General features: G+C 39.8%; 1 protein-coding gene across 1 annotated transcript in view; it reads left to right on the forward strand.

The window, feature by feature from the left end:
* The window catches only part of CCDC88C (coiled-coil and HOOK domain protein 88C), an 85,942-nt gene that overhangs the window by 56,292 nt on the left and 6,825 nt on the right, over positions 1-22,825 (forward strand). Inside the window, exons 12-25 of the mRNA XM_088539726.1 lie at positions 208-352; positions 1,746-1,927; positions 5,232-5,369; positions 6,672-7,742; positions 8,512-8,639; positions 9,615-9,756; positions 10,328-10,516; positions 10,909-11,070; positions 11,711-11,988; positions 15,461-15,604; positions 17,078-17,264; positions 17,492-17,637; positions 19,026-19,115; positions 20,059-20,300. Coding sequence (XP_088395852.1) covers positions 208-352; positions 1,746-1,927; positions 5,232-5,369; positions 6,672-7,742; positions 8,512-8,639; positions 9,615-9,756; positions 10,328-10,516; positions 10,909-11,070; positions 11,711-11,988; positions 15,461-15,604; positions 17,078-17,264; positions 17,492-17,637; positions 19,026-19,115; positions 20,059-20,300 — 3,244 coding nt within the window. The remainder of the gene's footprint in view (positions 1-207; positions 353-1,745; positions 1,928-5,231; positions 5,370-6,671; positions 7,743-8,511; positions 8,640-9,614; positions 9,757-10,327; positions 10,517-10,908; positions 11,071-11,710; positions 11,989-15,460; positions 15,605-17,077; positions 17,265-17,491; positions 17,638-19,025; positions 19,116-20,058; positions 20,301-22,825) is intronic.

A 22,825-nucleotide genomic window follows, 5' to 3' on the forward strand; every position in this document is an offset into this window, starting at 1 on the left:
ACAGGGTCAGCTGGGGGTCTGCACAGCATTTAGAATTCATGTGGTAGCCCTACAAATGATTGATGCTGTGCGTATATCTTAATATTAAGACATATTAAGTTGCTTACAGAGACTTTTCTACCCTCGAAGTGTGTGCTGCTTTTAACAGTTCACCTTGACAGAACCTTCTTGGAGTTAAGCTCTGTATTCATTTGCACACTTGCATAGGATCGGGACACAGACAAGAAGAGAATTGAAGAACTGCTGGAAGAGAATATGGTGTTGGAGATTGCACAGAAACAGAGCATGAATGAGTCTGCACACCTAGGCTGGGAACTAGAACAACTGTCAAAAAGCACAGATCTTGCGGACAGTGAGTAGCATTTTCCTTTAATTCCTTTGTTGTAATTTTAACTTTTCTATCACTGGAGCTCCAGAACTGTTTCCAAGTAAACAAACAAACCCTGCCCACCCCTCGCTCTGCCCCCCCCCACCAAAAGAAAAGAGAGAAGAACTGAGAACATCAGTTAGCTTGTGTATTCAGTAGAAAAAAATAAATATCAAAGAAGTATCGCTTAACACAATCTTTCTAAAAATATTTTACCTTTGCTTCTGTTTCAGAAATAATTATGTTTAAGAAGTCCCACATCGGTGGTCCTTTCTCTTCCAAATACAACAGTCTTGTACAAAATTGGCTGGTATAAAAAAGTTTTCAGTTAGATGGGAACATTTTATTCAATTATTAAAAAGCTAAGCTTGGATGCAACAAGATTTAGATAGGCTTTGCTTCAGAACAGAATTGAATGAGAAAATTTTGTTAATGTTACTCTTTGACTCTCATCCAAACTGTTTTACTCTTAACCAAGCCTCTCTGGGTGATAGTCTTAGAAAATAGTTTAACGGTTTCAGAAATCAGCTAGTTCTGAATTGTTCTGTTTGGTGGATGTAATAGTGATGATTATTTTAGCTTGAGTGAGTAGTTTTCTGAGACCAAATAGGAAAGTGACTTTAACATTGTTTCCAAATGTGATTTTCCAAATGTGAGCTTATGGATAGCGATTATTTTGTGATTGCTTTCCTAATTACTGTGACACTGAGTAGAGAACGGAACTGAACTGTAGAGGCTTTGGTACTGGAAATGGATGGTAAGTGTTAGTGAGACTTAGTCTAAGCTTTTAAAGTAATGTCTCTGTTGTAAAACTTGTGTAAATGTTGTTAGTCTTAAGATTTCAACTTAAGAGTTTTCTGTGATCAGTGTTCTGAAGGATGTCCTGGGCTTGTGCAGCGGGTAATAAAATACCTTCTTGGGTTTAGCCTATCAGTGAAGGAGCTGTGAGGCTAAGCACTTGAATTTGCTTTTATAAGCGTGTACCATTTCTAATAGGGTCAGATTCCTGAGGTTTTCATTGGCTTTTGGGAGTGCGTCAGTTACTTCCTTTGAAGGAAGCGTAAAAGGGTATGTCAAAGCACTAACCATTGCTGGTTAAAATAACTTTAAGAGAGTATGTTAGGAAATGTAACTTTGTAGTATGTTAGTATGTAGTTTTTAAGATATTTATCTCCTTAGATATTTCCTTTTTTAATTAAAGATCTTGTTTTTTTTTTCCTGTGGAAATATGTTCTATTTTTTGAGAGCGTTAGCTTAGTGAAGCTGAAATGATAAGGACCTGGCTGCAATGATTTTCATAAAGCAAGCCTTACAGACCTAGAAAGGGGGATATTTCTGAATTGGTTAGTGCCACCTTCTGATTCTTGTGTTTCAACAGCTAGAAAGTCCTTTGTGTTTGAGCTGAACGAGTGTGCGTCGAGTCGCATACTGAAGCTGGAGAAGGACAATCAGAGCTTGCAGAACACGATCCAGGAGCTGAGAGATGCCTCCTTGGCCTCCAGGGAGAGCAACCTGAAGTTTGTGGAACTGGAAAAAGAAAATCAGCAGTTAAGCAAAAAGGTAATTCTCACTCACAGAACAGAGCGAGCTGTTTGGTTTTTGAGCACGGTGTGTGCAGAGCTTTACAATGTTCCTGAAGAGGGAGGGATCACGGGAGTTCACCAATATTCTCCAGGAGACTGGGAGCGTTTTCAGGCCCTTCTATGTAATATGAGGAGGCCTCTTTTCGCATCAGTGTGTTCCGTTGCTTTCTACCCACTGCCTACACAGATACATCCCTGCAAGTGAAAGTGTCTGTTCCCATTCCATAGACTCTGTCCTTCGGTGCTCATTTGCCCCAGCATATGGTGCTATTCTTTCTCTTGTTCTGTCTTCTTGTGACAATCACTACTGCTTGCTCTGTGAGCAAGCTGTGGACACATTTAACTTTTTTTCTTGTTTGAAAGTTTTAGTATTATTTCTGTGAAAGTCAAATAAACCACTCAGATAAACTCAGCTTACTGTATTTCTAAATAACTGTCTTCACTGATCATTGTTCTGGATCATTTTTACTCCATCCTTTTGGCTATTGCAAGTTCTCTACTGTCTCTAAAGCTCTGGGTTTCTTTTGTCCCTGGTAACAATTGTATAGGTCATCACTGCTTAATTTTGTGTGTGTGTGTGCACATGCACACTCGTTACATGCCATTAGCAAGTGTTATTTCTCTTGGATCAACTGTCAGTTCTGCCCTGTCTTGGAAATGTAGTCCAGTTCACATACAATCCCCAACTCCACTTTTGCCTGGCTAGAAACTGGCATTCTGAACTCTGAGTACTTCAGGCAAGTGCCACTGGGGAAAGAGGTTGCTTGTCAGTCGGTCAATATGAGAAATGTCCGTGTTCACCACTTCTGTGTTTCTACCTATGCTCAATTACACAGACTGTAAGGCCCATTTCTCCTTTCCCTATTGCTGCTATGAGCTGTGTGTGCTACAGTGATACAGGAATTTCAGCCCTCTCTTGTCGCTTATTGGCAAACTGAATGCTTTAAAGGACAAGGGAAGAAAGAATCTGGATATGAAATGCTAGTCGTGAACTACTAGATTGTAATTAGTACAGAATGTTGACTTCTCTGCCAAGGCAAACAAGAATCCATTACTGCTTCTGGAGAGAGTCTCCTGCCAAGTTAAGAAAACAACTCTGCTGCAAAATTGTTTGCAAAAATCCAGTTCACAGTACTCTTTCACCACTTTGATTTATGAACGATTGTGTATGAGTAATTCGCTGCAGCTGTAATTTACATGCCTAAAATATAAGATCAAGAGATACAAAGCACTCAGCAGATACCTGTGGTGCACAGTCATTTAAACAACTGTGGTCAACCTTGGGCTTTGCCCCAGGCACGTTTCTGTGGGCACTTCCAGTTATGACACTGTCTTAGTGTCAACAGTTGTGATTTGAAGATTAGTTGGATGTTTTCAATGACAACAGACAAATTGATGTGCTGGGGTCACCTACAGGTCTGGTAATTTAAGAAAAAAGGCGACTAGTGGAGAATGGCTGTGTGGAGGAAAGAGGCTGCTCAGTGAATCAGACCAATGAGGGAAAAAAAGGCTATGTGTTAAAAATGAAGAGCGGTTGAAATGTGTGAAAGAATAAAACGAGTTCTTGAGTGGCACAGAATATAGCATAGTCTGTACGTGACTGAGTGCCACGGATCAGTCAGGTTGCTGACTGACTTCATCACCTCATCAGAGATGGAAATAAAGGTAGTAGACAGTATTATATAGTGTGTGTGAGATGTACACATTATACAGAGACCGAGTATATAATAATCTAATAATAACTTTGGTTTGGCTTTTTAAATCTTATTTCCTCTCACATGCTTTTTATTGTTCACACATATATAATTAGTAATTTATCAGAACTTAATTAATTTTCTTAGTACATATTAATGTACACAGAAGGGGACGTTTAGGGCAAAAGGATAGTAGGGAAAAAGAAAGAGCTGGGACTGAAATAACGACAGAATCAAGTCTGGTAACTTACCTGCGACACTTAAAAGTAAGAACCTGCTCTCCTAAAGCCAATTAGAGTCAGATTTCACTCAGTGCCCAAGACTCGTAAAGCTTGTTATCTGATTGCTAGTCTAGTGGTGCTTGGAAGGCTTGAGCAGCAGGAGTGGACGGGATTATTCAGGGCAGTACAAGTGAAGGTACTAAGGAAAGGACAGACTTCCCCCCCACACACACACACGCCTTGAAAAGTTTCAAGATGGTTTAACAGTAGAAAACTCTCCTTAGAAACAGCAGTCTAGCTATTTTTTTTTCTGCATCCTTGGACTGAAACAAGCAGTCATTTCTTACTTGCCCCCAGTACTAATGAAGACTAGCTATTGCTGAATTACTGGCTTCATGTTCTCGCCTTCTCTGTACAGCTCTTTTGGGACCAATGAACCTTATTGTGATTGCATTTCTAAATCTAAGCCCTTCTTATCTCCAATCTAGGCAGTCCCTGCTTGTTTAAACACTTCCTGTAATGAGGCCTGTGTTGACATAGGCAGAGCCCAGCCTCCAGCCATTTCCCACTTGTAACAATTATTGTTAATACCCTTTTCATTGGCATTTTCACTGTTGGCGAAGTTCGTATATCAACACACAAAAAAAAAAAGAAAGAAAAAAAGAACTGATACTTCTGCAGAGCTGTTGGTGTTTACGGAATTTTTCAAGCATAAAAAGGAATGCTTCCTGCCTTGGGTAGTTAAATCTTCGAACCTCTTGCTTCTAAAAAAAAAAAACTCCTTAACAGTGCTCAATACATTTTTAAGAGCAGCTTTCAAATATAAGTAGTAAAAAGATGGTGCTTATTGTATGACTAGGTCCTTCATAAATCATTCAAAAACAGTGTGGAGACATACTGAGGAAACCGGGCTAACAAGGCTCAGGGAGAGGGAATGTAAACCTCAGAATTCCAGTGCTTTTTCTCTCTTCTGGATTTTTAATTCTTTTGTTTACTGAGTTGTCTTAATAACCTTCTCATCAGCTGATGGACTAAGGGCATCAGTGGCAGAGAGGCTAGCAGGAGACACAATCTGTCAGAATGGTGAGTACCAGAAACTTCAGTTCTTGACAGAAGCAAGAAATGGCCCTCAGGCAGTTTGAAGCATTCCTTTTTATGGTGTCATCTTAATAAGTAAGAAGGAGATTTTTGGCACTATGAGAAAATGTTCTTGCTCCTCTCCCACACCTGGTAGCTGCAGAAAGGAAGAATTGCATCTCAGCAATACTTCCTGTCTCCTTGCTCTGTGCTCTTCAAAGAACCTTTAAATGTGACCAATCATTGTGTTAGGCTGTCTGATGTGTTCTGGGTTGTTCTCTCCACACAGATTGAAAAGCTGCAAAATCAAATTGAAAAAGAGAAGCAAAGTAATCAAGATCTGGAGACCTTAAGTGAGGAGCTGATAAAAGAGAAAGAGCAGCTACAAGTCATCATGGAGAATTTGAAAGCCGACAAAGACAGACAGGTACAAACTTCATAAATGTAATCCAAAAGCAAATGCTCAGTAGTGATGATTTACTAATGCCATTTAGAAGCTGTCTATTTCTGTAAGGGAGAGATGGGACAAGCTCAGAGCTCTTCTCTGCAGGAAGTTCTCATTCAAATGCAGATAAAAGGTCTCCGAGCGAAAAGACCCGGCATAATAAGAGATCTGCATGCTATTTGTAGATGCAGATCTGCCCTCTTTTTCAGGCAAGAAGCCCAGGGTTACTGAACAGTTACTGGCCAGCCGTGGTCAGGTTTGGGGTAGCAAATAAAAGCCCTTCTTAGACTTTAAATACCCTTCAGCTTTTATTACTGTGCTGCAGTTCAAAATCTCTGTACTGTCAGTTCACATAACAGTGCCACCTGCATTAATTTGATTAATGAAATTATTCCTATTAATAACGATTAAGAAAATTATACATGGGTTGTTGGAAGATGGGCTGCCTACTTTTAGTATGTAGTAAAATTTATCCATGACTTGTAGGACAAAGATGAAACAGCAAAATATCTTGTTTACGTAGTGTTTTTCTCCTTGAAAGATTCTTACAGAAACCTCTATCTGGGAATTTGCAGTTTACCATTGAAATCATACCGTTCCCTTTAAAAACATGGATTCTCTGTGATAAGAATTAGTGAATGCTTCACATTTAGGGCAGTAAGTAAAAACAAAAGTATCTTCAGTTAATGGAAAAAGCCAGGTTTTGATTTGTTCAGGCCAAAGTACTGTTTGATTTCTGTAGATCTTAAGTAGTTAAGAATCGAATGCAAATCCCAGTCTAAATTGCAGTTGCCTCAGCTGGAGTTTGACCAGTGAGGTTAATGCTTTGCTTTTGCAGAAAGTATATCCTTAATATGACGTATAGCTACTACCAGTATTTAAGGCTGGCGGGTTCTGAAGTCTTATGAGAAAGAATTGTTGTCCTTAGTTCTCTTGTGTCTTAGTTCTCTCCTTAGTGTTTATGTTTGTAAATGTAGATGGAAAGATATCATTAGTGAGGAGTAATCCCTAACAAAGCAGTTACTCCAAGGTGTTCTGTGAGGGCATCTGTCTATTCTCTTGCTCTGCCTATGTGTTCTTAGCTGTTAGAAGGAACGCAGCACCACTTGTAATACACTAGAGTCCCAAGTTATTTTTGTGTGTGTGCATGTTAAGGTTATTGGTTTTAGTCAGGGATAACTGTTAAAGAAATTATATCGGATTGAGTTTTTTTTAACACTCATCTAAATTGTATTGTAAGTAGATGAGCAGCATTTGCATGACTTTTTTTGTTCATTTGTGTAGATAAAGGATCTTAAACAAGAAAATGATCACCTTAATCAAGTGGTCTTGTCCTTGAGACAAAGATCTCAAGTAAGCAGTGAAGCCAGAGTAAAAGATATTGAAAAAGAAAACAAGATCCTTCATGAAACAGTTACAGAAACTAGTAGCAAACTGAATAAGCTGGAATTTGAGAGGAAGCAGTTACAAAAGGATTTTGAGCAGGTTAAAGAGAAAGTGGAACGAGTGGAAGAAATGGAGAAAGAACTACATCGGCTGGAGAGGGAAAATGAACAGCTCACAAAGAAGGCAGCAGCCATGAAAATAGTGACAGAAAAAGTTGAAGTTCTTGAGCAGGAAAATGGGGATTTGGAAGTGGAAAACAGGAAATTAAGAAAATCCCTGGACACATTGCAGAATATTTCCATCCGTCTTGGTGATCTGGAAAGAGATAACAAGCAGTTGGATGAAGAAAATCTGGAGCTCAGAAGAGTGGTAGAGACCATGAGATTTACCAGCACAAAAATGGCACAAATAGAAGCAGAAAATAAAGATTTGGAGAGGGAGAAAGAGGACCTAAGGAAGAATGTAGAAATGTTAAAAGTGCTGAGCAAGAAATCAGAAAGACTGGAGCTAAGCTATCAAAGTGTTAACTCCGAAAACCAGAGACTTCAGCAAATGCTGGAGAACAGCAGCAAAAAGATCCAGGAGCTAGAGAAAGAAGTGCAAGAAATGGAGAGTGAAAACCAGGTCCTCCAGAGAAACATGGAGGAACTAAAGATTTCTACCAAACGGCTAGAGAGGTTAGAGAAAGAGAACAAAGACCTGGAGCAAGAAATGTCTCAGTTGGAGAAAGACAAAAAAATGCTGGAGAAAGAAACAAAACGGCTTTGGCAGCAAGTGGAACTTAAAGATGCTATTTTGGATGATAGTACGGTAAAGTTGGCAGTTGCTGAGAAGGAAAACAAGACACTAGAAAAGGAAATTGCTCGATTCAGAGATTCATCTAATAAGCTGAAAGAATTTGAAAAGGACAATAAAGATCTCATAAAGCAAGTTACAATTGATAAAAGAACACTAGCTACACTGAGAGAGGTAAGCGAAATGCTATTACTATTTTCATTACTGTGTTATATTTTTCTACTCTGCTAAGTAGCAAAAAGCTTTGTGTTTCATGACTTTGATTTATGAATTAGATCTTCACAGTCTTAACAGGCATCACAGGATAGTGCTGCCTTTGAGTGCGCACCGCCCCAAAATTAAAGTATACCACGATTTATCCAATTACACTGCAGCAGTGTAATTAGGCTTGTTCAATTATGCCAGTAATTTCCCTCTGTCAAAAACTGAGTGAATCAGGAAAATGTTCAAGTCCCTCAGCAGCAAATCAAAGCACATTATCTCAAACTTGCATAGGGAAGCCCTGTCACCCCGTGCATGTGCTGTGTGTGCACATGCACAGCCTGATGTGTTACATTTTAATAAACAATGTAAAAGGCAGGCTGTGCTTTTTGGTGGTTGCTGAAAGTGGGGGAAACTCCCTCCTGGTACTGCTGGTGCCCCAGCCTGCACAGCCCTTCCCCTGGCAGGGGAGTGGGATGGCAGCGTGGCACAAGAAATGCAGTCCAGTAAACAAGACATCGGCCAAAAGAAGCATTCTTTGGGTTCCCGTTGGGTGAACTATAAATAGAGAGTCAGTTTAATTCTGCACTGAGCTGACACTGAACAATTTTCACTGACCTTCTTGGGACTACAATTTTATTCACTGTCTTTCTTTTTTATGCTCTTCAATTTAAAAATCACCAGTGTTAGAAAATTAGCGCTGTCATTTTTATGGCAACTAATCATCTTGGTGCTGTTACAGGATTTGGTCCTGGAGAAGCTGAAGAGTCAACAGTTGTCTAGTGAGCTGGACAAACTGAGCCAGGAGCTGGAGAAGATAGGACTGAACAAAGAGCTGCTGCTACAGGATGACAATGGCAACGATGACAAGTGAGGAAACAGAGCTCCCCAACTCATGCTTGTGACTCTGCAGGCTCTCAGGCATCCTAATTCAAACCTCTAGCTTAAAAAAAAACACCTTTTCTTTCTCCTGTCCTCCCCTGTCTAACTCCAGTTACCTTTACCAATTTTGAACACACAACCAATTTTTTGTAGCAGGCCTGGCAATGTCCTGCAAGATTAGAAAAATCTTTTCTAGGAAAGATTGAAAGTAGGAAAAAATGACATTCTGTCTCTCTGCATACTAGGTAGTATTATCACAATTCCCTGTAGAGCTGCTGGGTAGCTCACTGCAGTGATCCACTGTGCATGTTCCTCCTGCTATTCTCTTTATAAGCGAGAAAAACAGTGCCTGACTGCTGTCCTTCAGATGATGATGATCCAGCCAGCTGTTAATGTAGGCATGGATGTTACCCAAGACATTCCTGATAGCAAATCTCATAGTCAATAACAAAGAAAGCCCAACAAACCCCATATGTATAGACCTCTTGGGTAAGACCCAGTTAGATAAACATACACTTTCTGGGGAAAAAAATGGGGCTTACTGTATTTTTTTTTCTCCCCATAAGGAATATACAGAGCAGACATGAGAAGAAATATCTATAGTGTAATTAAGGTCAGAGTAGAAAAACTTGCTTTTAAATTATGTAGCTTTAAATATTTCTGTAGAACCATGGTGTTACTCCTACCAAAATTGATTGGAATTTCTGTTACTGAAGAAGTAAACACCCATAATGTAACATGTGATGAGATTTATAATCGTAGAATCATAGAATGCTTAAGGTTGGAAGGGACCTCTGGAGGTCATCTAGTCCAACCCCCCTGCACACGCAGGGTCACCTAGAGCACGTGGCACAGGACTGCGTCCAAGCAGGTTTTGAGTGAAGGTAAGGTCTGCTAACTGGGTGGTGCCTCATAACCTAGTGGTAGATGTTGGAATCTTTTTTTTTTCCCTCTGTTTTTCAGAAAATATAAGATTCTGGAAAGCAAAACTGAATCGGCACTAAAAACAGCAGTAGCTGTTAAAGAGGAAAAGATCGCAGTGTTGGAAGCTCAAGTGAAAGACTCTCTGAACTTGAACCAACAGTTACAAAATGAGCTAAATTTGGTAAGAGGTGAACTGCATATTAAATATTCTCAATATGGTGTTGTACGTTCACATCTTTTTTGTTCAACAGGAGCAAATTTTATGCATTTCTTTCCTCGCCACAAACAAGCACCCTCTAAGACTGTTTGATTCGACTACTCTCTCCTGTCCAATTGTATATAATAGCACTGACCTTGGCAAAACTTTTGAGTTGTGGTCCAGGGCAGGGAGGGTATTTCTGAGTAAACAGCATGTGCAGTCTCTGTGTCTCCATGTTCTTTTCACGGCCATGGTATTTTTTTTTCTACTTTCTTCAATGAGAGTGTAGGCTGAGGCAAATTGCAACTGAAGCTTTTCACCAGGGATAGCCTTTTTGGTTGAGTTTGAGTCACGGGGTGCTTGAAGGCAGGCCAGGTGACATGAATTCCTTCACCCCTCTGGGCCTCAGCTTCCCAATTTGTGAAGCAGGAGTAATAGTTCTTGAATTCCTTTAAATACTTACAGTGCAAAAGAGGAAATGCATATTATCTCATTATTAATATAAAATCCCAGTGTTGAATCAGTTGTAAAGTTTTTGTTTTGGGTTTTACAGGTAAAAAAGGACTTTGATGCACTCAAGCAGACCCAACAGGATGGGCAGTGTGCTCAGAAGTCACTGAAATATTCGGCGGAGAAACGCATTCCCAATCACCAAGTAAAAGAGAAATTGGAAATGGGACACCGAGAAGCTACCATGGAGCTTCTGAAACTGAAAGACAGGGCGATAGAATTGGAAAGGAATGTAAGATGCCTTTAGTTACCTGTTATTCCTCACACATCCCTTGTGTGGCCATGAGTGGACTGCTAGGACCTTTTTTTTCAAGACTATAGGAATCTTGTGGGCTTTCTGAGCTCTCAAGTCTACGAAGTTCTTCAGACATTTCCTAGGGCCACACAAGACTTTAACTGTCTGTCTTGCAGAGCATCTCAGTGGGGGTGAGCCCTGGGGTTAGTTTCTGTCCTACCTTCCTTTAATGCGGGGAAGAAATTCCTCTTGCACATTTGTTGCAGAAGGATCATTGCTAATTGGTTCTCATCTTTGGTAGTGCTCCAACTCATCAGAGCGGCTTTTTCTTTTCTTTTTTTTTTTTTTTTTCTTTTCCTGTTACCTCTCTCCAATCCCATCTCTCTTAGAATGCTGCCCTGCATACTGAGAAGCAGCTGCTTAAAGAACAGCTGAAACACTTGGAAATGCAAAATGTCTCCTTCAACAGTCAGATCCTGACACTACAGAAGCAAAATGTCTTCCTCCAGGAGCATAACACTTCCCTGCAGACACAGACAGCCAAACTCCAGGTCAGAACAACTCTGCACCTTTGTGACAATAGGACACACTGGATTTCATTATAGTAGTGTGGAGAGTGATGGCTGGCAAAAAAACTGTGACTGATAAAGTGGAGGTCATAAAGGGCTGTGAAGTGGAGCTTAGATTGAGATCTGAGTTTTTCCAGTCTTGGAGAGAAAATGGCTCTTCAGCTATTGTCTTGGTTTATCTTTATGAAGAAGATAATTAAAGTGTATCCACTGTGTATCTACAGAAAATCAAACTTATTAGGAATGCTGCTGCGGCACACAGTGGTTCATTCTCTTGTGTTTAGTTGAATTTAAGTCTTCTTTCAGTTATACACAAGCATCCAACTATAGTTGGATTACAAGTATTCCTGCCCAGTCTTCAGGCTGAAGCGTATGTGCTGGTGTGAGTGTCGTTACAGTCTGGAGATCAGCCAGATGGATTCCAGCCCCTTGCTAGGGTGACTGTGTTGTGCGTATTACTGTGCTGAGGTGATGCCCTAGTGTCCATGAATGTTCTCAGTCAACAAAGCAATAGATGTATCCTTGTTTAATTGTATGCAGATATAAACTGTTATTACATGATTGTTACCTGTATGAGAAAGTGTAAACAAATATACTCTATTTTTTTTTTGAGAAACTTTAGGTAGAAAATTCAACCCTCAGCTCCCAGAGTGCTTCACTGATGGCCCAGAATGCTTTGCTCCAAAATCAGCAGACAGCCAAGGAGAATGAAAATGAAAATCTACTGAAACAGAAGGAACAGTTAAAAGCTGAATATGAATCATTGCTTCAGGATCATGAACACCTTGCTTCACTGCACGAGCGTCAGTCCACAGAGTATGAAATGCTAATAAACCAGCACAGCTGCTTGAAAACATTACACAAAAACCTGGATCTGGAGCATAAAGGTCTGGGTGAGAGGTATGCTCATTGTTCAGTGCCCAGGGAAGTTGCATAACCAAAATGTGTTACTGAAACATTGATCTCTGGTTATAAACAAAAAAATACAATTTCATTGTAGTAAGCTGTTATCTTGACAGAATGTCGAAGTGTCTTCTCATTTTTGTTGATTAGATTATTATACTAGATGATTATACTAGATGATTATACTATACTAATCTACTTAGATTAGATGAAAATACTTGAAAGCCTTTATGTTTCTAACTTGTGAAGGTGGCAGACCACAGGTGGTTCCTGATGATATTGAGGAAACAGGGTTTTGGGCCAGATGTGAAATAGTTAAGCCAGATGTGACATTGGGCCAGTGGTAAAAGAGTGGCGTATTGTTTATTCCCTTCTAGTTCTCACAATCTAAATCTTTTGTTTCAAGCAGAACTTTCAATCAAACTATGAAATTGGGTTAATCAAATTAATCAATTTATTATTTAGTTTCTAGTCCGTGTCACTTTCTGACAATTGTGCTTGAATGTAACAGTATCAATGATACATTACTATGTAAAGGTCACCCATCCATCAGAGAACCTTTTTTCCTTTTTTTAAAAAAAAAATAGTTTTTTTTTCCCCCAAAAGTTGCGTCAATGGTCAAGAACAAGTCCACACAAGACTTTCCCAAGCGCAAAGGAACTGGCAGTACAGTGTGCAGTAGCTTCTGACAAAATACAGAACTAAACCTGCTGTGACGAAAATACCCACTGAGGCTGCTTGTCAGGACAGCTGCTTGGCTGTCAACTAAATAATGAGCTCGTAAGTGAATACACAGACACTGTGCTTAACAAGTAGACTCAGACTGATTAATGGTTGTCATTGATGCAGACTTTGCTTCAGACTATCGCACTGTGGTATGTAGGTGCAGTTTGCCGGATTCCTTCTTTTCTTGATGAGTGCTGCTTATTAAACAGTTGCAGCATAAAAAAGCAGTGATTTTCTGAAAAATAGACTCTCTGTAGTGGTAATTGCTCAGACCACTCCTGTGAACATTAATGATGTGGATTCTCTCTTACTGAGGTGTGACTGCCAGTGGGAAATGTTGCAGGGGAGCAGATGGTGATCTTTTGTATGCTCTGAGCAGGCTGATTTTTGGGGGTTCCAAGAGTGAAGTGTCCTCCTCAGCAGATCAGTCTGGAAGATGCTTGTCATGGTGATTTATCCAAGGACAGCTTGTATCTCCATTTGCTTGCCATAAAAAAGGAGAGAAATTACTTCACCCCACTCCTCCTGGTGTGCCGTGTTCAGCTGGCTGAGAAGGGCAGAGGGGAGTAAGCTTGAAAAGCAGCTGGAAGAGAACTGTTCATTTTCATCTGCCACTCGGTAGCATTCAGGTCATAAGCTGCAATCTCACCTTCAGCTAGAATCCACTGCCCTGTAAATGTTCCCAGAACACCTGAGCAGCTGCTGTGCAGAACCTGAGCAAGATGGGCTTTGCTTGTCCCAGCTCCAGAGAAACCTGTATTTCCAGGTTGGTGACAGCGTGTTCAGTCACAGTTCTGTTGCTTACGCCAGGACTGCACCCCTGCAGGAGCCTGTGACTGCAGCTCGCGTAGAAAAATCCCCAACAACTTGAGTTAGCTTGTGGCCTGCTCGTGGTGTGTACAGCCAGGCTTGTGCTGCCCCCGGTGATGCCTGTCATACCACAGGGTGTTTTCTGCATCCTAGGGAACTTCACTAAACCTCCCTCAGCTGTATCAGCATTGTCTTAATACTTAATAGGGATTTAATAATAGCTGTGTGCAGCTGTAGTGAAATGGCCTGTCATAGCTCAGCAAACCACACACATGTGGGTTTGTCTTAGCAAGAAGGAGCAAGCTAGTATGTTGGAGCCATTTACTGTTAATAGCACTGTCCTTGCGGTGTTTAGTTGGGTGCCCCAGTTAGCAGAGGAGAGCTGGCCTTTTCTGCCTGCATTTTAAATTGCTTTAAATGTTGCAAGTTACTAAGGGGAAATAACTTGCTAGCTATGGCTGAGTGGCAGAGCCTTGGGCAGTTCTTAGACTTGCTCTGAGTAAGTCTGTAATCCTGCACAAACATGGAAAGAACTCATCCTCCTGGAAAAAGAGAATCCCTGCTGTTCAGGGTTATGTTTTGCAGGGACTTGCATTATGATATTTGCAGTGCTGCCAGAGAATCATATTTATGGACGACTCCTGCCACATGCTTCCTATCGTAGTTGAATATTTTTAAAATTTTCTCAGCCACAAATATCCACCCGCACTCTCTCTCCAAACAGAGGAGCAGAAAGGGTGAAAGCCAAAAAACACAGTTGGAACAGGAGTAGAGAAACATGGCTTTTCAAGTCCAGGAATGAATTGAATCAGAGCCAAAATTTGTTTTATTTGCGTCTATAAGGAAATGTTTATAATCTTCTTTTCATTTCCCTCTAGAGAAATGGAGTGAGCATGAATGTTGAATAGCCCATGGGCTGGGTAACCTTGCCCAGTGGCAAAGCCTCTCACTGCAGGGTATGTTTGTGCTTGTCAGGTTGTGTAAATCCTGGTCAACTGGTAAACTCCTAACTGCTTAGGGATTTCACTGGGGCTGCAGCAGTACAGGAGCATCAGCATTCCTGCAGGCTATCTCCAGTTTTGTTTCCATCCCCCAGTGTGGAAGGGAGCAGCTATGAAACTAGAAGCAGTAGTTCTCACTTAAAATAAAATAACAGAAGGCTTGTGTTGGGTAAAAATGGAGAGGAGTTCTATCAAAGGGAAGTGATGAAAGAATCAGCAACAGAGTTTCTGTAGAGAAGGCCAGGGTAATATCTGCCAAGGTATTGACTGTGGAGTTTGTCTTTCCCAACTCTGGATTGGCACAAAGTCTTGCTTGAGTATCCTTTTGGGAGCTGGATTTGAAACCTTCCTCCTCTTTAGGTTGTTCCATTCATTGTGTAGACGTTGAATTTGAAATGTCCTGGAGCTGAATGAGGGAAGAAAACAAATTAAAAATGTTAATTAAATCCCATTGCTACCAGTGGGCATGAATAGTAAAAGGCAGTTTTTGTCTGGGATACAGGTACTTTCCTGTGTGGCCATTCAATGGACTGGAATTTGGGAAAGGCTGTAAAATGACTCTGAGGTGAAGAGATTGGTAGCCTGAAAGAAAAACAAGTTGGCAGGAGCCAACGTACTTGATGCCATCTTTGCTTTTCCTTTTGTTTTGAGGTTTCATTGGCTGCGGAGAGGCTGTCTCTGCTCTGCAGTCATCTCTGCTAAAACACCCGACAGTGGCTGGTGAGGCCGGTGTAAGCAATGTAACTTTGCCAAGCGCTGCTGTGTCTTCTGTCTTAGTGGACTTTCAACCACACAAATCCATACAAAACTAAATGCGCAGAAAATAAACTCATTTTTGATGGTTGTAATGCCATCTGTTAAAATGATCTTCAGTTAGAAGAAGAAAAATGTGTGAATGAAAACTTAAGTGTGTGATCACCCTTCTCTTGTAGATACAACAGCTTAATGAAGCATAAGGCAGAACTGGAAGAGCTGGAAGTAGTTTTAAAAACTGAGAGAGAAGTTCTGCAACAAGAAAGGAGAACAAATGCAATAACCACTGGGGAAAATCAGAAGTTGAGGGAGGAACTCGACAGGTATGGCATCCTTGCCAAATTCTTTCAAATTCTTCTGAAATTGCCACATTCTTCTTAAAAGCTCAGTTACTTAAAATACACAGGTGTTTTGCTCTGTTGTGTTACTACAGCTCCAGGACTTCTGTCCATTTCTCCTAACATCTGTTTCATTAATTTGTTTTGTTTAACTCATTGTAGATAATCAGCTTCATGGAAACTGTCAACAAAAGTTGTTACTCAGTGCTTTGTGCACGTACTGATTCTGGTGCTTTTGTTCATTCAAGATAAACTGTCACTTGTTCAATTTGCAAGTTCTGTGTTCCTGCAATCATGTCTTTGCAAGAGCTGTCTTTAAATGCAACTACAAATACCCAAGGCTTCCCAAAATCTCAGGCTCTGTGAAATGATTCCTACTCGGTTTTCCTCCTCTCAAGAAAAGCTCTATTATGGGGGGGTGTGTGTGTGTGGTATTTGTTTTTTTCCTTCACAATATCCTCTAATTCTTCTAATTAATGTTGCTGTTTATTTTCTACTGTAGAAATTGTGTCCAGAGAAAGCTGTCATTTTTTAATACTTAAAATATACTGAACTTGGTGATTCATATGATCATTGGGTTTATTCCTGCTAAAACCCTTCTGTTATGCTTGCTCAGAAAAGAGCAAAACCTAACACCCTGGCCCATGTCCCTGCTGGGCCACTCGGCCTTTTGACCAGTTCAGTACTACAAAGATGCTTCAAGAAAAACTTTGGAACAAATAAGGTGCAAGGTCATGACCAGTACAGACAATGTCAGATTGAGTCACGTTTAAAAATTACCTGTTAAGTTTCTTATGCTTTCTTATTGTAAGGTACTGCAGAGCACTGCAGCTTTGCCTACCTGCTTGCTTTTTTCAGCTGGGGTCTTTATTTTTCTAATAGTGTCAGGGAAAGTTGTTGCAGTGCTGGAAGAGGAGAAGGCTTAGCTGATCTGTCAGCAGATAACAGTTTACTTTTGTCTGTTTATATGTTAATTTAATTTTATGTCTTCAGGAATAGTAGCTGTTTTTAATTTACCAAAAGCTTTAACAGAATTCTGCTCTATCATCTTGTAACTTTACAATATCTTACAGTACAGGACCCACTTGTATTTAATGCATTAGAAAAATAATTTGCTGAATATTTTTTATGCAGAATAGAGCTGGCTTTATGTAACTGTGCTCTGTGCCTCGGAAATATGTGATGTCCTACATGTTGAGGAAGTATCTAGCACATTCCGTATATTTTCCTTTGAATTCTGTTGTAGATCCGGTATATTTTATAATGCTGTTATCACCCGGTATATTTTATAATGCTGTTATCACTTCTCTGTAGCATTTTTATTTTCTGCTCGGGAATAAATTCAAATGACAAGGAATTTTTAGATTCTGTGATGGCTGCACACTGATGGTGTGACCTTTTGAATGCGAGGTCCTTCCTATGAGCTATTCTTCCTAAGCAAGTGTCCTTCGTGTTCAGGGTGAATTTCTTGCACAGCCAATTAAAGGCAGAGTATGAAGGGCTGCATTCACACACTAAGGAGCTGAAAACTTCCTTGAACAACTCTCAGCTAGAGCTGAATCGTTGGCAGGCTCGCTACGATGAGCTGAAAGAACAGCACCAGTCCATGGACATCTCGCTGACAAAGCTGGATAACCACTGTGAGGTGAGTCGCTCTAAGCACGTGTGCTGCTAGGTTCCTGTTAGGGTGTCAAGTTTTTGGCACGTTGTAAATAGCAGTTCAAGGTATATGGTTGTAATGGCACCTCCATTTACATAAAAATTTAGCAGTTGCTGTCCCAGGTTCTTCTGTTACTGTGTTAGCTTAATTATTATACGTTTCCTGGGAACTCAGCTGCAGAGAGGAGATTCATCTGTCTTTGTGTTTAACAGCTGCTCTCGCGTCTGAAGGGAAATCTGGAAGAAGAGAACCATCATCTCCTGAGTCAGATCCAGATGCTGAGCCAGCAGAATCAGATGTTGCTGGAGCAGAACATGGAGAACAAGGAGCAGTATCATGAGGAGCAGAAACAGTACATGTAAGACAATAGATTTAGCTTGTGAAATCTAAGGAAACCTTATAGATAAATATACAAAATTAGTAATTTATGAGGAGTAGGAGGACAGGCTGGAGACTGGTAGGTTTACTTGACGCCTGGCTGGAAGAGGGGATGTTTAGGAGATGTATGTACAGGGCAGAAGCTAGGTTAATTTCTTTGCACTGCTTATTCCAGAGGATGTTCAGGAGAGACACCTGAACAGCACTCCTCATTCACAGCTCTTTTCAAGTAATACAGATGAGCCGATGTGGAAAATTTAACTATAAGAAATGGAATGCTAAAACCACTTGCTAGAGTCATTTTATATATTACATTACTGGAGAAGTACAAGCAATAAAACTCTCTTAGTTTGGGTCGTTGGTGTTTCCTGTGAAGTTCTCAAGGATTTAGATTTCAACATATATCTGCCTGTCCCTGAATCAGAAGGTGGCACATGTAATATGCTCTTTTTCAAACCTATCATATATTTGCAAAGAATCCTGTTTTCACTACAGTGAATTTCCCTTATTACTACAGAGAAAGAAGTGTATTCCTAAGAGTTTTAGTCCAAGCGCCTCAGAATGGTATGGAAATTACTGACAAGGTTTTATTTCAGTATTGGATAACACAGACAAAGTGTTACAAATTGTTTGCTGAAAGCAACTGATTATGGCTTAAGCATACTCCAAATAAGTTCATGCAGGTGTTTGATAGTTCTGTGTTGACAACACACTAGCTCTGCTCCTTGGCTGAAAAAAGCTTCTTGCTTATGGGATTGCTGTCATCCTCTGTGATGTTAATAAATCAATGAATAAGAATCAGTAAGTGTAAACGCCACTTCTGAAAGTGCTTTGACATTGTTCGCAGGAGACCAGAGTAGTTTTTAAAAGACAAAATGTTATTAATTTCCTTAGTTACAACCAAGTAAGTGGAGCAGGAGTAAAAAATCAGTTATCACAGAGAAAAAAAGTTCAAACTGAGCAAGTAAGAATCTGAACAGCCAAGATATTTGCCAGTGATCTGGAAATGAGGGTGAAGAATCAGCAAGCAAATTTAAAAAACAACACAAGATTATCCCTGACATCTGTTAGTCAAAAAAAAAGTCTGTGTGGGGGGAATATTTGCAACTAATCTAGCATAAATCTATTTTTATTACACCGTTTTATGCTGGCTGAACAAGATGTCACTCATCAGCAGGTTTGAGAGGTTTTACATTGGCCCTCTCTAAACAGATAGTGAATGGGCTCAGTGGGATTGAGGTGTACGTATGGCCTTATAATAGGAAGATAATTCTTTTTTTTTTTTTTTTCCTTGTGACATCTGGCTTTCAGGGTTTTGATCATGCTCAATTTTGTGAGTTGTTCAGAACACGCTTTTCTCTTTCACAGTGATAAATTAAATGCCTTAAGGAGACACAAGGAAAAGCTTGAAGAGAAGATAATGGACCAGTATAAGTTTTATGATCCTACTCCAAAAAAGTAAGTTCTCTTCGGGTTCCTGTATGCTGTCGATGTACGAATTTGTGAGGGTGAGAAAGGACTCCACATACCTAGAGGGAATTGAAATTCTATCTGAAATCAGGACAAATTGGTGATATCTCCGCTTCTGTCTTCACTGTCATTCTGGAGACCCATGCTTTAGGCTGCACTGATGTAGAGTAGTCCACACATTGATGTGTTTTTGTATTAGAATTAACAGTGTTAATTAGAATAGAGCCAATTGGTCATCATAATTACCATTACCTCACTGGTTAGTTACAATAACCAGACTGGCCATTATATGAAACTGCTACCTGCCAAAATAATGGTCTGCTAGCAACTGTTAAGCATTCTCACTAGAGCCTCAGCATATATATGGTCGGTCAGTTGCTGCCTCTTGCTCTCTGAATTAATGGAGGAGAGTAGCTGTGAGAGCTTGCTGAGCAATAAGTGCCCATGTTTCATCCTACCCACACCAGGGATAGTTTGACCATTCTAGGTGAAAAAACAAAAGACATATCACCAGCATGCTAGGCTAGCATCCCCAAGCAATGGTGAGACACTAAGCAGGAACAGAGCTTGGAGAGCTGCTGTTTATTCGTCTCTAAAGCAACTTCAATATTTTCGCTTCTTAGTCTGTTCAGGTAGTAGAGTTTTCACACTATTAAAATGTCTTGTGTAGGTCCATAGTTCTGATTTATAGCAGTGGTAGGGACAGTTTTCTTTCTCACATTTTGCTTGCTGAAGTTAATATTTCTGTAAAATAATTTTGACATTGGGGGAGAGAAACGAATTACAAACTCTGTGAAATTTGTACTGCATCTTTCCAAACAATTCATGATAGAATTAAAAATCAGTGTAGAGTGGTTTTAGTACAGTTGCAAACTTCGAAGAATATTTTTTAAGTATTTAATGATGCCATTCACAAAACCTGCTTTGTCAGGAAAAACCACTGGATTGGAGCCAGAGCCTTAGTCAAATTAATCAAGCCAAAGAAAGAGGCTACAAGGGAGCGGTTGAAATCATCAGCAGAGAGTTCTGCCTGGCATCCTGAATCCCCAGAAACAGTAGCCTCCCCATCTGCCTCCCAAAAACTGAAACATCAACAAGATGGTCCGGATAACACCTCTCAAGGGTCCAACTCCATGGAAGAGAGAACGAACCCTGGGGCTTCTTCAAACAAAGGTAAGAGATACTCAGATTCACAGGAAGAGATTATTTTTTGTAAAGGATAATATATAGAATATGTTGGTACTCAATCATGTTATTTTTTAGTAATTAGTTGTGGGGAGGTGTTCCATTTTATCTATTTTATGATCCTTCAGCTTCTGTACATTGTTTCGTGGTTTATTTGAATTTATTGCAAGTTGCTGAATAAATACATTGGGAGTATTTCATTTACAGAGGCTTTGTAACAAAGCAACTTAAAGCTGGTCCAGGTAATACTACAGCTCATTAACATCTACTCTTTAAATGGATAATAGCTGGTCTTAACAACGACTGCCAGGAGGTGGCGCGCACAGAAAAGAAATAACTGAAAATGCTAATTTATGAAAATCTTTTGATTATTTCGTTGGTTGATACAGTGTTCTCACTGGAGTTGAATTAAGAGTTTCTTAATGTGAAATGCAGAAATGATTTTTGGGATGCTATAGGAAGAGCAGAAGGAAGAATTTATGTTAAAATATAAATAAACAAGATGTGAACTTTTTGGATAATAAAAAAATAGACCAAGTTTCACCTTACTCTGTTACTGTGACTCTCAATAGAGAGTAATCTATCAATCTCTCTACAACTTTTTGTCCTCTAGGATTATATTTAAGCAAGCAGTTTTGAGCTTAGTCCTTATTAAAATGTCTATTTCTCCCTGGGAAGTGGTGGGGACAGGAGAGGAGGATAGAACTGCTGTCACCCTCAAGCGTACACTTCGTTTAGAGTTGGGTTTGCTTCATTGTGGATTAGGTGTTTTTTTTTTAGGGTTTTTTTTTGTTTTGTTTTGTTTTTATTCCCCTTTCTGCATTCTATTTCTTCACTTCAAATGCATGTCTTAAATCATCCATACAGTTACGGGAGATGTTAAATGTGTTCAGCATGCATGCAGAGTTCCCACCTGGCAATTTGGGACTGTGTTTCCCCAGAACCAGGCCCTCAGCGAGCACCAGAGATAGCAGAGATCTCTCTGAGGGCGTCATCATTTTTGATGTAATGTGGAAGTTGCTTATGTTGAGGTGCTGAGTATCAGTGTTAAAGCCTAGAGGATATCAAGGAAATTTCAATATTTTGAAATTTATTTCAATATATTGAAAGCTACGCTAAGTAGCATAGCATAGCTTTTTTAATATAAATATATTTCTGGAGATTTTACAGTTAGTTCATAATGGAGTTGTTTATACTTATTGTACTGAATGTTAACGTGAGTCTCAAGTTGTGTGTTAGTCTTTGTTTAGCCTTTTTCATTTTTCACTAGTTATGTTCTCTTTATCTGTTTTAAACATTTACATTTTATTTACATTTTGTCCCTTTTTTTTTCTTCTTTTTGTGATGCCTGGGTGATAACAATTTAGCTGCTCCACGCAAAAAGATTGCCTTTTTGAGAAGCAAAATCAAGGATAAAGAAAAGTCTCCTAAGTCTCCATCGAATCATCAGTCTCTCTCTAATCGGCTCCGGTTCTGGTCTTCTTCCGACATCCCATCCTCTCCTAATGAACCTCTTTCTTTCTCAGAACTGGGAGATTTCTAACACTTTCTTTAGCATTTATCTTTATTTCTAACAAATATTTTAAATAAAAAAAACCCACGTACCTTAAAACAACACACACCTAATAGGAAACACTCAGCATGTCTTTGCAATACTCTAAATAAAAGCACAGATTAGTGAACATGGACTTAAGTTTTCCTGTAGAAGATGAATCCTTATGGCACACTGTGGATCATTTCTTCAATGCAGCACACTTAGGGGACCTCATGGCATACAGTTTGCGTATGTATATTGGCTGTGGTGCATGTTATAAGTAAGTGCAATTGCTACTGCTTCAGTATTTTCTTGCAATCACTATTTGCATCGTGTCTACTTAAATGTTGAACTGGCTCTTGCTGTGCTTTTTACAACGTTCTAGCCCTGCTGACGTTCAAACCTAACAAAAGCAATTTCAAATATTGGAGAAGCCTCCAATATTCTCTGCAGCTAAGTGTAAAAATACCGTTTTTTAACATCCTTGTTGGCTTTCAAACAGTCTAGCTATGAATATAGAGTGGAAGCTACTTGAAAAAAATCTTCTCCACAAGCTATTTTGATACTCAAGTTCTAAGCTGGTATTTAGAGAGACCTTACAATTCCAACTATGAAAATTCATCTTGAATTGAGCATCAGGCTTCAGTTTTTGTTGTTCTGATTTTGAGAGGATTTTGTGTGGAAAAACGAAAAAAGTGCATCTCAGTCCCCTGGGTGGTAGAGAAGCTCCGGTCCCCTCTTACTCTGCTGTGTGCTGCCTCCAAGGCACCTCTGAGGATGCAGGCACCCATCTGGGGATTTTTAGAGATTTAGAAATAGGATTTTAGAGCAGACCCTGTGCTATGGGCTCTCAGACTGCAGGAGCAGTTGTTGTTCCTGAAAAAGTTTCCAAAAGTCATCTAGGTCGGCAGTAACTTGGTCCATTTTCTCTAATACAGCTTTGTTGCTGCGCTGTGCTTCAAACTAACTGGTTGTCTTT

Source organism: Tinamus guttatus, unplaced genomic scaffold, assembly GCF_059628265.1.
Source record: "Tinamus guttatus ecotype Peru unplaced genomic scaffold, ASM5962826v1 Tinamus_guttatus_pri_ptg000048l, whole genome shotgun sequence".
Taxonomy (NCBI): Eukaryota; Metazoa; Chordata; class Aves; order Tinamiformes; family Tinamidae; genus Tinamus; species Tinamus guttatus.